The sequence below is a fragment of the Peromyscus leucopus genome, chromosome 15 (assembly GCF_004664715.2).
Source record: "Peromyscus leucopus breed LL Stock chromosome 15, UCI_PerLeu_2.1, whole genome shotgun sequence".
Taxonomy (NCBI): domain Eukaryota; kingdom Metazoa; phylum Chordata; class Mammalia; order Rodentia; family Cricetidae; genus Peromyscus; species Peromyscus leucopus.
In genome coordinates, this window is record NC_051076.1 from 20,891,509 (window position 1) to 20,904,974 (window position 13,466).

At 42.8% G+C, this 13,466-nt stretch overlaps 1 protein-coding gene across 1 annotated transcript; it reads left to right on the top strand.

The window, feature by feature from the left end:
* The first annotated feature begins 2,533 nt into the window (after positions 1–2,533).
* Hnrnpu (heterogeneous nuclear ribonucleoprotein U) lies at positions 2,534–11,967 on the top strand. The gene is made up of 14 exons (XM_028865496.1): positions 2,534–3,406; positions 4,242–4,353; positions 4,442–4,515; positions 6,337–6,476; positions 6,836–6,935; positions 7,329–7,441; positions 7,913–8,176; positions 8,321–8,440; positions 8,851–8,979; positions 9,074–9,242; positions 9,427–9,681; positions 9,941–10,122; positions 10,345–10,416; positions 10,870–11,967. The coding sequence occupies exons 1-14, from the start codon at positions 2,773–2,775 to the stop codon at positions 10,921–10,923; spliced, it is 2,418 nt and encodes an 805-aa protein (XP_028721329.1). The 5' UTR covers positions 2,534–2,772; the 3' UTR covers positions 10,924–11,967.
* Positions 11,968–13,466: the final 1,499 nt, after the last annotated feature.

Genomic DNA, 13,466 nt, shown 5'->3' on the forward strand with positions numbered 1-13,466 from the left:
TCAGCCGGGTGATGGTGGTGCACACCTTTAATCCCAGCACTTGTGAGGCAGAGGCAGGTGGATCTCAGTGAGTTCCAGGACAGCCTGGTCTACAAAGTGAGTTCCAGGACAACCAGGAATGTTACACAGAGAAACTCTGCCTCTAAAAACAAAAACAACAAAACAAAACAAAAAAACAAACAACAAAAACAAAAAAACTATGGTTCCTTCTGTGCATCTAAAATTGTATGTCACATTCATTACTGAAAAGAACAATGTTCTAAGAACGGTTGTTATAAAAACATCTAGTATTATCAGCTATATAAACCTTTTTAGTTTAGTGGGGTTTTGTAGCTATGTAGCCCTGATGGCTTCAAACTCACTGAGATCTGCTGGCCACTGTCTCCTGAGTACTGGGATCAAATGTATCCACCACCACATACAGCTACAGTTTAATTTTTACTGAGTTAGAGATTGTTTACATGTCATTGATATTTAAAAATGGAAATATCTGAGAGCACATAGAACCATAATAATAAAATTGTATGCTACCTGATTAAAGGACTAATAATCCAGTTTATGAACTTGTAAGCCCCTATAGTTATCTTCCATTTTTGAACAGGAGTTTAAATTCTAGTTTGTGGTTTATTTTGGAGCCATTTTGAAGGTCCCCCACCACCTCCACTAAGGAGAATTACCAGACTGTACTATATCATTGATTTCAACTCAAATCATTTTATAGATATTAATATTTCCTGTTTACTCACTACTCCAGAGTAAGGTAAAATGCTTTTTAAAAATGATTTCATCAGGGTGTGGTGGTGAACGCCTTTAATCTCAGTCCTCAGGAGGCAGAGGCAGGAGGATCTCAGCCAGCCTGGTCTATATATTGAGTTTCAGGACAGCCAGGGCTACATAGAGAGACCTGGTCTCAAAACCAAAACCCAAAAAACCAAAACAAACAAACAAAAACAGCCAACCAACCAACCAAACCTTTTTATTAACTGGTTAAATTATATTAGCCAAATAGGGTAGACTTAAAATTTCTGTGCCTCCAAGTTTCAGATGCACAGGAAAAAGACAGGGCCAACCATAGCTTTACTGCCAGAACACTGAGCAGTAGGTATAGCTTAACATTTCAGTGTCCTTGGTTTTGTCTCAGGTAGCCCAGATTGACTTTGAACTTAAGTAGCTAAAGATGACACTGTCCCCTCCCCCCTCCCCCAGACAAGGTTTCTTTGTGTAGCTTTGGAGGTCCTGGAAATAGCGCTATAGACCAGATTGGCCTGGAACTTGGAGATCCACCTGCCTCTACCTCCTAGCGCTATGATTAAAGGCCTGTGCCACCACTGCCTGGCTGACAATTTTTGATCATTTTGCTTGCATTTCCCAAGTGTTGTAATTATAGACATGTACCACCAGGCCTAGCTTAGGCACAATCCGCACAGGATGGCCCCTGTGTAGAAATTAAATTCTATTTCTACCTAAAAGTTTCAAGAACATAATATGTTTTTAATTATAGAGAAAAAGAGCAACACTTTTTCTTTCTTTTTTTTTGAGATGCGGTCTGGCTATGTAGCCCAAGGTGGCCTGGACTTTACTGTGTAGCTCTGACTGGCTTTCAACGTTTGATACTTCTGCTTCAGTCTGCCAAGTGACAGGACTAAATCCCAGGCTCTTACTTTTATAAGTGTGTAGACAATTCAGCATGATTAAGTTTAGAGTGTGTTTGACAAAACAGAGAATCAAAGTGCATGATCTAGCTGGGTGTCCCTCTCATGGTTAACTAAGGGATCTCCAATCTGGCGGACCAGATCTGCTGCGGGACAGACTTAAGTCCTGCAAGAGGCCTGTCTGTCTTTACAGTAAGTCTAGGGGAAACTTCCATGCAATTCCAAGGGTTACTCAAGGGTCACTGGTAAACACGCTGAGCAGTGTGCAAGGCCCACTCTTGCGCCGTGCGGCACGGAGCCATACGGCAAGCCTGTTCCCCAGGCCTTGCACCACTGGTTATGGAAGAGACAAAAGAAACGCTCTGGCCTCGCCCTTGCGGAACTTAAAAAGTCCGACTGGCAAAGGCAGGGCGTGTAAAAATTCAACGGCAGTTAAGTGGAGGGAAAACAAAACAAAGAGAAAAGCGCTTCTGTATAACAATCGCTCCTTTGTGCCCTACAGGGCGGCCGTGGAAACTTGAAGGACTTTTTAAACCGAGAGCCGGAGGGACAGACAAAAAAGCCAAACTAAGATGGAAGAAAGGAGGTCGTCCTCGAGTGGGAAATGCCAGGTGAGGACCGAGGGCGGGTGGAGGAGAGCCTCCCCCGGGCGATAGTGGAGGGAAGCCGCCACTGGAGCGCGGCCAGCGAACACCCGGAAAGGCCGGTGGCCACCGCGGCCGGTCGGTTTAACCGAAAGGCTGCTTCCCGAAGCCTCCATTGGCGCGGCGAGGCCCAAGCGCGGAGGTCGCCCCGTGGGGGCGGGGGCGGGGAGGGGCGGGGCCTGCGCGCGCAGGCGCCCTGGCGGGCGTCGCCCCGGCAGGGGGCGGGGCGCCTATATTACGTGCGCGGCGCCGCCCCTGCGAGAGGACGTTGCGTGCTCGCTCGCGCCAGGCGAGTCTCCGCGTCTCGCCTCGCGAACTCGGTGAAAGGAATTGGCGCCGTTCGACACCAGGCGGGTCCGCTCTGCAGCACGCAGCCATCTCCAGCCGCAGCCGCCGCCCGGGCCGACCAGCCGCCGCCGCCGCCGCCGCCACAGGCCGAGGGAGCCAGCCGTCAGCGGGGAACCGGGGCCCTCACCATGAGTTCTTCGCCTGTTAATGTCAAGAAGCTGAAGGTGTCGGAGCTGAAGGAGGAGCTCAAGAAGCGGCGCCTCTCCGACAAGGGCCTCAAGGCCGATCTCATGGATCGCCTCCAGGCCGCGCTGGACAACGAAGCCGGCGGCCGCCCCGCCATGGAGCCCGGGAACGGCAGCCTCGACCTCGGGGGCGATGCGGCCGGGCGCTCGGGGACGGGCCTCGAGCAGGAGGCCGCGACCGGCGCCGAGGACGACGAGGAGGAGGAGGGCATCGCCGCCCTGGACGGCGACCAGATGGAGCTGGGCGAGGAGAACGGGGCGGAGGGGGCGGCCGACGCGGGAGCCATGGAGGAGGAGGAGGCGGCGTCGGAAGACGAGAACGGCGACGACCAGGGCTTCCAGGAGGGGGAGGACGAGCTGGGCGACGAGGAAGAGGGCGCGGGCGACGAGAACGGCCACGGGGAGCAGCAGCCCCAACCGCCGGCGGCGGCGGCCTCGGCGCAGCAGCAGCAGCAGCAGCCCGCCCAGCAGCGCGGGGCCGGCAAGGAGGCCGCGGGCAAGAGCAGCGGCCCCACCTCGCTCTTCGCGGTGACGGTGGCGCCGCCCGGGGCGAGGCAGGGCCAACCACAGGCGGGAGGTAAGGAGCCGGCGGAGGGCGGGCGGACGGGCGCGCGCGGCGGGAGGCCCGCGTGGGGACCGTGCCCCAGGCCGGGCCGGGGGTGGGGGGGGAGGGCGGGGAAGCCCGGGGCCGCCGAGAGGATCGGCTCGCCATGCCGGCGGCGCCTCCATTATGTATGTCGGGCGCCGTGGGGGGGGGGGGAGAGCTGCAGCTGCCGTGGTGGGGGGGGGAGGAGCCGGGGCGGGCGGGCGGGCGGGAGCGGCGGCGGCCGCTGGAGCGCTGCGTGCGCGCGGTTCAGGCACATGTCTGAAAGGGGGGGGAGGGGGAAGGTCCCGGGGCGGGCGGGCTTTGGCGGCTCAGCGCCGCGGTATTGTGCAAGGGAGCGCAGGGGCTCGGTGTGACGTCACTTCCGGCGGGAGGCGCCCGGCGCGGGGAGGGGGCGGAAGCTCAGTACAATGCGGCGGCGGCGGGGCACGCGGGCTCGGGGAGGGGGGGGAGGGGAGGTGGGCCCACGCCGCCCCTCCCCCTCCCCCGCCGCCGGAGCGCGGCGCGGCGCACGTGGGCCCCCGGGTCGCATCGCGCGGTTTTTATCCTTGAAACGCTTTCCGGAACCTGGGGCTGGCGAAATTAGTCGCGTCTTTCGACTGCGTCACTGTCTCCACGCCAATTCCAGACTGATGAACATAGTTGTATGTTTTTAAAATTCCCATTCATTTCGTGGGTTAAAAAGTCACCGGGCCAGTCTGGGAGAAAAGCAGCAATAGCTCTTGAGGCTCCAAACAGAAAGGGGTGCTTTGCTCCGCTACATAGTGTGCGGCCTGATGTCTTAAGGCGGTGTTGTGTGTCGTTATAGGAGACGGCAAAACAGAACAGAAAGGAGGAGATAAAAAGAGAGGTGTTAAAAGACCTCGTGAAGATCATGGCCGAGGATATTTTGAGTACATTGAAGAAAACAAGTACAGCAGGTAGAGGATCCTAACCTAGTTTTCATTTGTCACCCATTCTTTATGCATAGTGGGAAAAGCTGTATCAGGAGACAATTCTGTCTTTCAGAGCCAAGTCTCCTCAGCCACCTGTTGAAGAAGAAGACGAACACTTCGATGACACAGTGGTTTGTCTTGATACTTGTAAGTGAAGTGGACTTTCCCGCTCTTTTTTCCGAATTTTTAAGTGCAGTGTCATTTTGGTTTTAAGTGTTAGGAAAAGTGTGTTCTTTAAAGTAGAGAAAACACGTTAGAGATTTGTTTTAAAACAGGAAGGTAATAATAGCTCATGTTCAGGTTACAGTCGTTTAATATTTAGCACCACTTAGGTTGTATTGGTATTTTTTACAAGTTCTACTAATGGGTAACACTTTTATGACATGGAAGTTCTCAAAACTTAGGGATGTATAAAACTAATACCGATTTTTGTTCAGCTTTCAGAAACTTGTTTTTTAAAAACCTGCCTGTAACTTGTCCTTAGATAGGTAATAAGATAATTTTCTGTGGAACTTTAAGTGAGCTATTTGGGCTAGTTGAATAATTACTAATGATTTTCCCATTAGCACACAAGTATATTCCCTATTCTAAGGATTGTAATATTACCTTTTCAATAACTGCTCTTTTGTTCTCAATTCCAGTTCAGTAGCTGCTGCTTTAACAAACTAAGTTGATTTCTTCCAAAGACCTGGGGCAGCAGCAGTGGGCTATCTGAGCCACTAGCTTTCTTCAGCAGCGAATGGTATCAATGGCAGCGCTGTAAATATGCTACTTTACCCAGTTGGATTGCAATTGAGTATGAGGAAGTATTGCAAACCATGAAATGGGCTTTAGCTGTCAGATTTGTATTTTGATTCTTTCAGGAAGTTCGTTATTAGTTTAGTATTTGATAAGGATGTGGAACGTTAGGTGTGAGCAGAATAAAAAAATAGATCATTAAATAGAGTTAAAGGTTCCACAGGGTCGAAAGGGGTTAAAAACTTGATTCTCATGTTTCCTTATATAAATTGTGTTCAGAGTCCTGAGAGTTAATTAAATGTAAAACTTGGCTGGTTTCTTACTGCATACCTTTTACATACAGTCAGTTAAGTCTTGAAAGAGAAAGGAGAAAACAGCTGGTTTGGAAGTTTTGTGGTTTACTGAAATGTAAAGAACTTTGGAATTCACAAGGTGTTTTAGCCAAGATGGAATTGAGTGGTTAACATTGCTATTTAGGAAGTAGAGTTTCTAGATCCAGTCAGCCAGGAATTTTATGTACAAAGCTTGAGAATTTCAAACTAGATGAATTCAATAAAAACCAACAGCTTTCTAATTTAACATCAGTTGGCGAGTGAGAATTCTGAGAAGCTGTGCATAATGAGCTCTAGTGACCCAGAGATGGCCAGGCTAAAGACTGGATTTGTATAATCCAGGCAGCAGTTAATTCCTAGTTGTGATACTTTACCAGGTTGGGTAAAGCAGACCTGAAAGGCTACACATTAACTGTTTAGAGCCAGGTTTGTGGGTTGAGCTGGCTTCCAACTTTTCAGAAATGAGTTAAGGTTCTGGACCCTGGTGTTAGTCTACAAAGCACAGGATGAGCAGCTCGCCTAAAATATTTGGTGGTGGCTTCCCTTCAGTTTTTATTGTCACTGGTAAATTCTACCTGGTTCTGGCATGCTTCACTGCTGTCCTCTACTGCTTGCCTCTAAATCAAGGTAAAGAGCAGAGCAGGTATGTATTGATGTTGCATTGTCTCAATCATTTTACATACTTAAAGCACTTCAAACTTCGGTATTAATTGGCAGTTGACTTTTTAGTACATGATTAAGACTGCCTTGGTGGGAGTGGGGCTCAAAATAAGAGTAGGAACAAAAGCATGATAAAAACAATTCTCTGGCAGTAATAAATGAGAAACATCCAAATTTTGTCTACATAGCTGAAATACATTGGATGTCAAAAATAATTTGGCATTTGATATAATTTCAGATAACTGTGATCTGCATTTTAAAATATCAAGAGACCGCCTCAGTGCTTCTTCCCTTACTATGGAGAGTTTTGCTTTTCTTTGGGCTGGAGGAAGAGCATCTTATGGTGTGTCAAAGGGCAAAGTCTGTTTTGAGATGAAGGTAAATGGAATTTTCTGACTTATCAGGAACTTTCTATTGATTGGTTGTACAGGTCAAAGGGACCTCTTAAGTCTTCTCAGGGTCTCAGGAGACTTTGTTTTCTATTAAATTTTTTTGATATCAGAATATAAAGCAGTAACTTACGTTGTTGGGCTATTCCTTTAAATCTACATTAATTCAGACCTTTGTTAGTGCCATGTATCAACTTAGTTCTGAATGGGGGAAGGAATGTGATTAGCTAAAGATTGGATGCTTTCTCTTTGTATTAATAGTGTGGAAGAAGGTGGCCCATAGCCCAAATGAAATAAGTTCAAGGGATTGTCTTGTTTTACAGCCTAATCATGTTATTTCATTTTTAGGTAACAGAGAAGATCCCAGTAAGGCATTTATATACAAAAGATATTGACATACATGAAGTTCGGATTGGCTGGTCACTAACTACAAGTGGAATGTTGCTTGGTAAAGTTTACATTTCAGTGCTGTGGAAGCATAAATGTTTAGGATCTGGTTACAGTATTAAATGAGATCTAGAAAGTGTTGTAAGCTTTGATTTTTATCCATTTGGTGTTACTATTTTACAGCTAGAAAGTACAGGCAAGGATAGTTTTCCTTTTTCTTTGATCTTCTGTAATTTTAAAGATGGTTAAAATAGACTACTTTTGACATGTAAACTGTCAATTTAATATATATCCTACCAGACTGTAAATCATTTAAGCATTTGGTAGAGACAGATCTGTCAGATTCATAGTTTGTCTGCTCACTAATGGTTCTTTTAGCATACATTTTAAATAGGTGAGATGGGTCTTTAGGCTGTTTAGACGCTAATTTTAGGTTTTTGTTTTTTCTTTTTAGGTGAAGAAGAGTTTTCTTACGGGTATTCTCTGAAAGGAATAAAAACATGCAACTGTGAGACAGAAGATTATGGAGAGAAGTTTGATGAAAATGATGTGATTACATGCATTGCTGTAAGTTCTCTGTATTTATAAATTAAATTCTATCAGTGTGATTAAATTGATTAGTTCCGGGTTAAAGACAGGAGGGGCTTGGGAAAGGAGGCTCAGTGGACAAGGTTCTGCTGTGAAGTGTGAGTTTGAGTCTGGATACCTTGCAGCCATGTGAAATCTTAGCCCAGCAGGAGGCATCTAACCTGAGTTTAGGGTGGGAGTGGATAAGAAACAGCCTCCAACTCTAGGTTTAGTGACAGGAATATACTTGACATGGAACAAAAGCACTAAACAAAAGCACTTGAATTGAGGAAAAAGACATTTCAAGGATCACTAACATTTTGACAGAAAAATAAGAATAGCCTAAAAACATCCTCTAAGGCCTGAAATATGTTATGTTAACTGCAGTGTGAATGTACTTCTGTGTATCTTGAAGTTTAGAAAGCTCTGAAATTAGTTACAAGCTGTTTTTAAAAAAATTCTGTTCAACAGAACTTTGAAACTGATGAAGTTGAACTCTCCTATGCGAAGAATGGACAAGATCTTGGTGTTGCCTTCAAGATCAGTAAGGAAGTTCTTGCTGACCGGCCACTGTTCCCACATGTTCTCTGCCATAACTGTGCAGTTGAATTTAATTTTGGTCAGAAGGAAAAGCCATACTTTCCAATACCTGAAGACTGTACTTTTATCCAAAATGTCCCCTTAGAGGACCGAGTTAGAGGACCAAAGGGACCTGAAGAGAAGAAGGATTGTGAAGTAAGTTATTTTTAATGTGGTATCTGCTGATGGTTTGATAATAGTGAGCAAGGCTAAATGATGGGTAGATTATAATACTGTTAATACTTACTGATGAATGATTGAGTAAAAGTATCATTTGTTTGCCCCCCTTCCCCACTGTAGGTTGTAATGATGATTGGCTTGCCAGGAGCTGGGAAAACTACTTGGGTTACTAAGCACGCAGCTGAAAATCCTGGGAAATACAACATTCTTGGTACAAATACCATTATGGACAAAATGATGGTAAGTAAAACGGAAATTTAAAGTGTCTAGAAGAGAGTGGGGGGATAATTCTGAGGGAAGGTACTAGTACACACTCTACTGGCATTAATCTTAGCACTATAACAAATGGGCTCAGAAAGTAACTGAGGTTAACCATGGCTTGTGTTTCCATTCATTATTAATATCTGTGGGTAGAATTTTTGCTAAAACAGAATATTAAGTAATCTTATCTGTAAGAAACTAACTTCCAGTGACTGCTCTGCTAAGTTAATTCTTAACAATTTGAAGAGAAAAGCCCCCCCCCCCCCTTTTGGAGCAATGATGAAAGGATGCAACTGAATTACTTGTAAAATGGTACCTGGTATCCTGTATTTTGTTTAAAGCTTTTACTAAATGTAACTTGAAGTATACAAAATAAAACATTTTCGTAGGTGGCAGGTTTTAAGAAGCAAATGGCAGATACTGGAAAACTGAACACGCTGTTGCAGAGAGCCCCACAGTGTCTGGGGAAGTTTATTGAGATTGCTGCCCGCAAGAAGCGGAATTTTATTCTTGATCAGGTAAGCAGTAGTTTTGAAGTTTTCTTTTTTTTTTTTTTTTTTAAAGGCTAATTAATATGATTAATGTCTTTAACTGTTCACTCTTCCCCTTAAGACAAATGTGTCTGCTGCTGCCCAGAGGAGAAAAATGTGCCTGTTTGCAGGCTTCCAGCGAAAAGCTGTTGTAGTTTGCCCAAAAGATGAAGACTATAAGCAGAGGACACAGAAGAAAGCGGAAGTAGAGGGGAAAGACCTACCAGAACATGCTGTCCTTAAAATGAAAGGCATGGATTTCCTTTTTTCCCTTTCTGTGTGTCTGTGTGTTAGTGTCTTAACCATCAGTACTGTTAGAGATGATATTAATCTTGGTAAATAGAAATGTTTCACATTTGTAATTGGTTGACAGAATAACAGATATTCAGAGATAATAGTAGTTCTATAAGTTTAATCTGACTTTATTCCCTGTAGGAAACTTCACCCTGCCAGAAGTGGCTGAATGCTTTGATGAAATAACCTATGTTGAACTTCAGAAGGAAGAAGCCCAAAAGCTCTTGGAGCAATATAAGGAAGAGAGCAAAAAGGCACTCCCACCAGAGAAGAAGCAAAACACTGGCTCAAAGAAGAGCAATAAAAATAAGAGTGGCAAGAACCAGTTCAACAGAGGTGGTGGCCACAGAGGACGTGGAGGATTTAATATGCGAGGGGGCAATTTCAGAGGCGGAGGCAAGTTAATTTTAGTGTTCTGCTTAATTGAAATTTAAAAATGAGCTGAGGATCTTACAGTTAGGATTGTGAAATAGCTAAGTAGGAAGTTAATTTCTTAGATAATTCTATGCTATCATGTACAACTAGTATATAATTTTAAACTCACGCTAGGTACACAAGTAGATAAAGTAGCATTAGTTGTTTCTCACTAATGTTATAACTTGACTTGTATGAACTCTTGTATGGCAGAACTAAACTAAATTCTGCTTCCATTTAGCTCCTGGGAATCGTGGTGGATATAATAGGAGAGGCAATATGCCACAGAGAGGTGGCGGTGGTGGAAGTGGGGGAATTGGCTATCCATATCCCCGTGGCCCTGTTTTTCCTGGCCGAGGTGGTTACTCCAACAGAGGGAATTACAACAGAGGTGGAATGCCCAACAGAGGGAACTATAACCAGGTAATGACTCCAAAAGATACTGACATCTATAATTTGTCCTAGCAAGTTGTAGAAGGCATTGACATAGTTGTGAGACAATTTTAGTCTATTGATCTTTGCTTTTTAGATATACTAACAGTAGCAATCAGTGAGCATTGGGTATAAAGGGTTTCTGCATGCCCCTTAAAAGTGTCTACCTTTGCTTCAGAGCTCTTTATTTACAGATTTCTTTCCCTTTCTTAGAACTTCAGAGGACGAGGAAACAATCGTGGCTACAAGAATCAATCTCAGGGCTACAACCAGTGGCAGCAGGGTGTAAGTAATTTCTTAAGTGATTACATAAATTATAGTGCTTTATGTTTACAAGATTCAGATGGAAGTTCTTAGGGATTGAAGTGTTCCATATATATTAAGTAGAACAAGTTGTCTATTACTGTGTTATAAATTGTAACCATGGATAGGCTGGAGTTTAACAGTTTTGAGATAAAGTAATATTTACTACATATGTTTTATTATATGGTTCTTTTTAATAGTTTTAATTACATAAACTAACCCCCAAGTCTTGTGTTTCTTTTTGTAATGTGTATTGGTAAATAATATGGATAATTGGTAAATTAAAACTAAGTCTGTGGTCTGATAGAAATTAAGTGTGACAAGTATAAATTTGTTTCCAGCAATTACTCTGAATTAGATCATTGTCATTTCCTAAAAACAATTTGAGTGGCTTATTGATGTTTTTTTCTTTAAAAACAAAATTTTCTCTTACAGCAATTCTGGGGTCAGAAGCCATGGAGTCAGCATTATCACCAAGGATATTATTGAATACCCAAATAAAACGAACTGATACATATTTCTCCAAAACCTTCACAAGAAGTCGACTGTTTTCTTTAGTAGGCTAACTTTTTAAACATTCCACAAGAGGAAGTGCCTGCGGGTTCCTTTTTTAGAAGCTTTGTGGGTTGATTTTTTTTCTTTTCTTTTTTGTACATTTTTAATTGCAGTTTTAAAGTGAATCGTAAGAGAACCTCAGCATTGTGCACGATATGAGAATGTGTCAGTATTTCAGGGTTCTACATTTTATCTGTAAAATGTGACTTTTTTTTTTATCACAACAAAAGTAAAATGTTGCTTTGTACCTGGTGTCTTTTATTAAGCATTTACTCCCCCATTTCTCACAGAGAATAACAGTCGGGAGTCATTGTCACAATAAAATAGCAATGTTAGCAACCAGATTCATGGAAGGACTAAGGTCCTCATGAATTGCATAAGATTCTGTACTGCTCATATTACACTCCATCCTCTCTGTAAACTGGTGGGTAATAGTGGAAGGGAAATTTCTGACAAACCGGGAAGGCTATTCTTTTTTTCTGTTTAACAATGGAATTGGAAAAATTGGGAATGAAGATAAAATTTGGAACCAAGATTGAGAAGATGGAGTGTATGTTGAAGGGCTGTTAAAAATGTAAACTTGGTTGCATTATATGTGGAGGCTCAAACTTGTGAAGGTTAAATACCATAAAATTTTCCATTTGTTCTGCATTTTGATTCTGAAAAGAAAGCTGGCTTTGCCCATTTCTTATTAAAAAAAAACTTGTTGTAAATCCAGTTGTCTAATGGGATCTATATGAAGTTAGCTATGTCTGTATGCCCTTCTCCCACAAAATACTGTATAACTAGTGTGCTTGTAGTAGTTAACTCCACCATCTTTGTAAGCTAATGAAATTGTGAGTCACCCATTTATATCTTTTAATCATGTCAGTTCTTGAATGGGTATCTCCTTAGCCTGCTGATTTCTTTTTCTTTCTAAAGAAAGTGGGTGGAGAAATTAATTTAGACGTTTGTTTGCAATAAAAAGAATTCATTTTACTCTTGTTTGGGATTCTCGCCATCAAGGTTCAAAATCCCTTTATACTACAACTCCCAAGAGGAGAAATTGTGTGCTTTCTGGACAGCTTATTCTTTTACTCTGTACTTTGGAACATTTAGGTTTTAAAAACTTAAATGTATACTGACGATTTATAATACAAAGCTGAATTCTTCCCTTCCCCTCCCCCCCCAAGACGGCTTTTAACATTTATGAGGGGCAAAGGTACTGGATGGGAGAAGTTAATGCTCAGTTGATCATGTTTACAAAATGCAAATGGCTGTCCTCACCTGATTATATACATATGATACATGAAACTTTGGGAACAGATGCTTTTAGAAGCCATCATGCAAGCCGCTAGTCATTGATTTCACTACTACACAATACTGCTAACTTAACTAGCTATGTTGATAACATTAGATCCCCAAATTGTAATTTTATTGGGTTTGCACAGAACACTTAAACCTTCTAAAGGAGCCTCACTATGTGAAGTGAGGAATCAGGAGTCAAACTGTAGAACTAAAACTAGAATTTAGTCTAGTGTGCCAGTATTTTTTAGCCTGCTCTGGTAAGTTCAGGTTTCCTATATTACTGGTTGCTTTAGGATTTTGTTTAGATATTTTGAATCAGATTTTTTTTTTTAAAATACAAGTTTATTATACTGTACTTGTGGATATTGCTACAGCTAGTTTTAGAAGAAACAAGTTGCCATAGAAATAACGCTAAAAGGTATCTTGGCATCTAGGTATCTAACAGTAAACTTACTGCTAGCAATCACTAGTATGAGTAACTGCTGTATATATACATTATTAGGACTATATTCCTAACCTGAGGTACAATTTAAAAAACTTAAATTTAGATCAATCAGTGTTGATCCTAATATTTTAATTTGTGCCTTTCAAAAACCTTGTATAGATAGACCTCTTACGAGAGACTCAAGGAGAAAAAAGGGTCAACTAACAAAGTAGGACTTGATGTATATGTAGCCCAAAAATCGGACAGGGAAAAAAATAAAATGCTTTGTGGGAGTAGTCTCTACACTAAGAATTAGATCTATGCTTGTAAATTCTCTTAAGTAGTTTAGAAAGAGTGAATGCATACAAAATCAGACCTGAAGGAAAGAATTGACTTAAAATATGCCCAGTTGTAAACAAAATTGAAACACTGGTTTTGAAACAAATGTTGACTAGAAAAAACCAGGAGATTGCTTTTGGTTCAAGACATAATTTCAATCAAGCTGGGCATAGCAGCACAGACTTGTCATGAATCTATCTACAGAGGAGCAGAAAATTTACCACAAGCCTGGGCTGTATGTTTCATAGTGAGAGCCCTTTAAAGGTACTCCTTTCCCTTCAGTAAAAAGTACTTTAGTAGAAACAGTTAATGAAATCCAATGCCTGCTGAGCAAAAGTGGGGGAGGGGGGAAGGGGACGTGGCTACAGTTGTAGATCAGTTGTAGATCAGTGGTAGAGCACCTGCTTAGCAGTACTTAAAGGCAGTG

Bases quoted from the DNA above. Each gene is read 5' to 3' on its own strand.
- Hnrnpu (XM_028865496.1), top strand. From the start codon at position 2,773: ATGAGTTCTTCGCCTGTTAATGTCAAGAAGCTGAAGGTGTCGGAGCTG. The intron at 8,177-8,320 runs GTAAGTTATTTT...TCCCCACTGTAG, and splicing joins AAGAGAAGAAGGATTGTGAA to GTTGTAATGATGATTGGCTT. The intron at 9,682-9,940 runs GCAAGTTAATTT...GCTTCCATTTAG, and splicing joins GGGCAATTTCAGAGGCGGAG to CTCCTGGGAATCGTGGTGGA.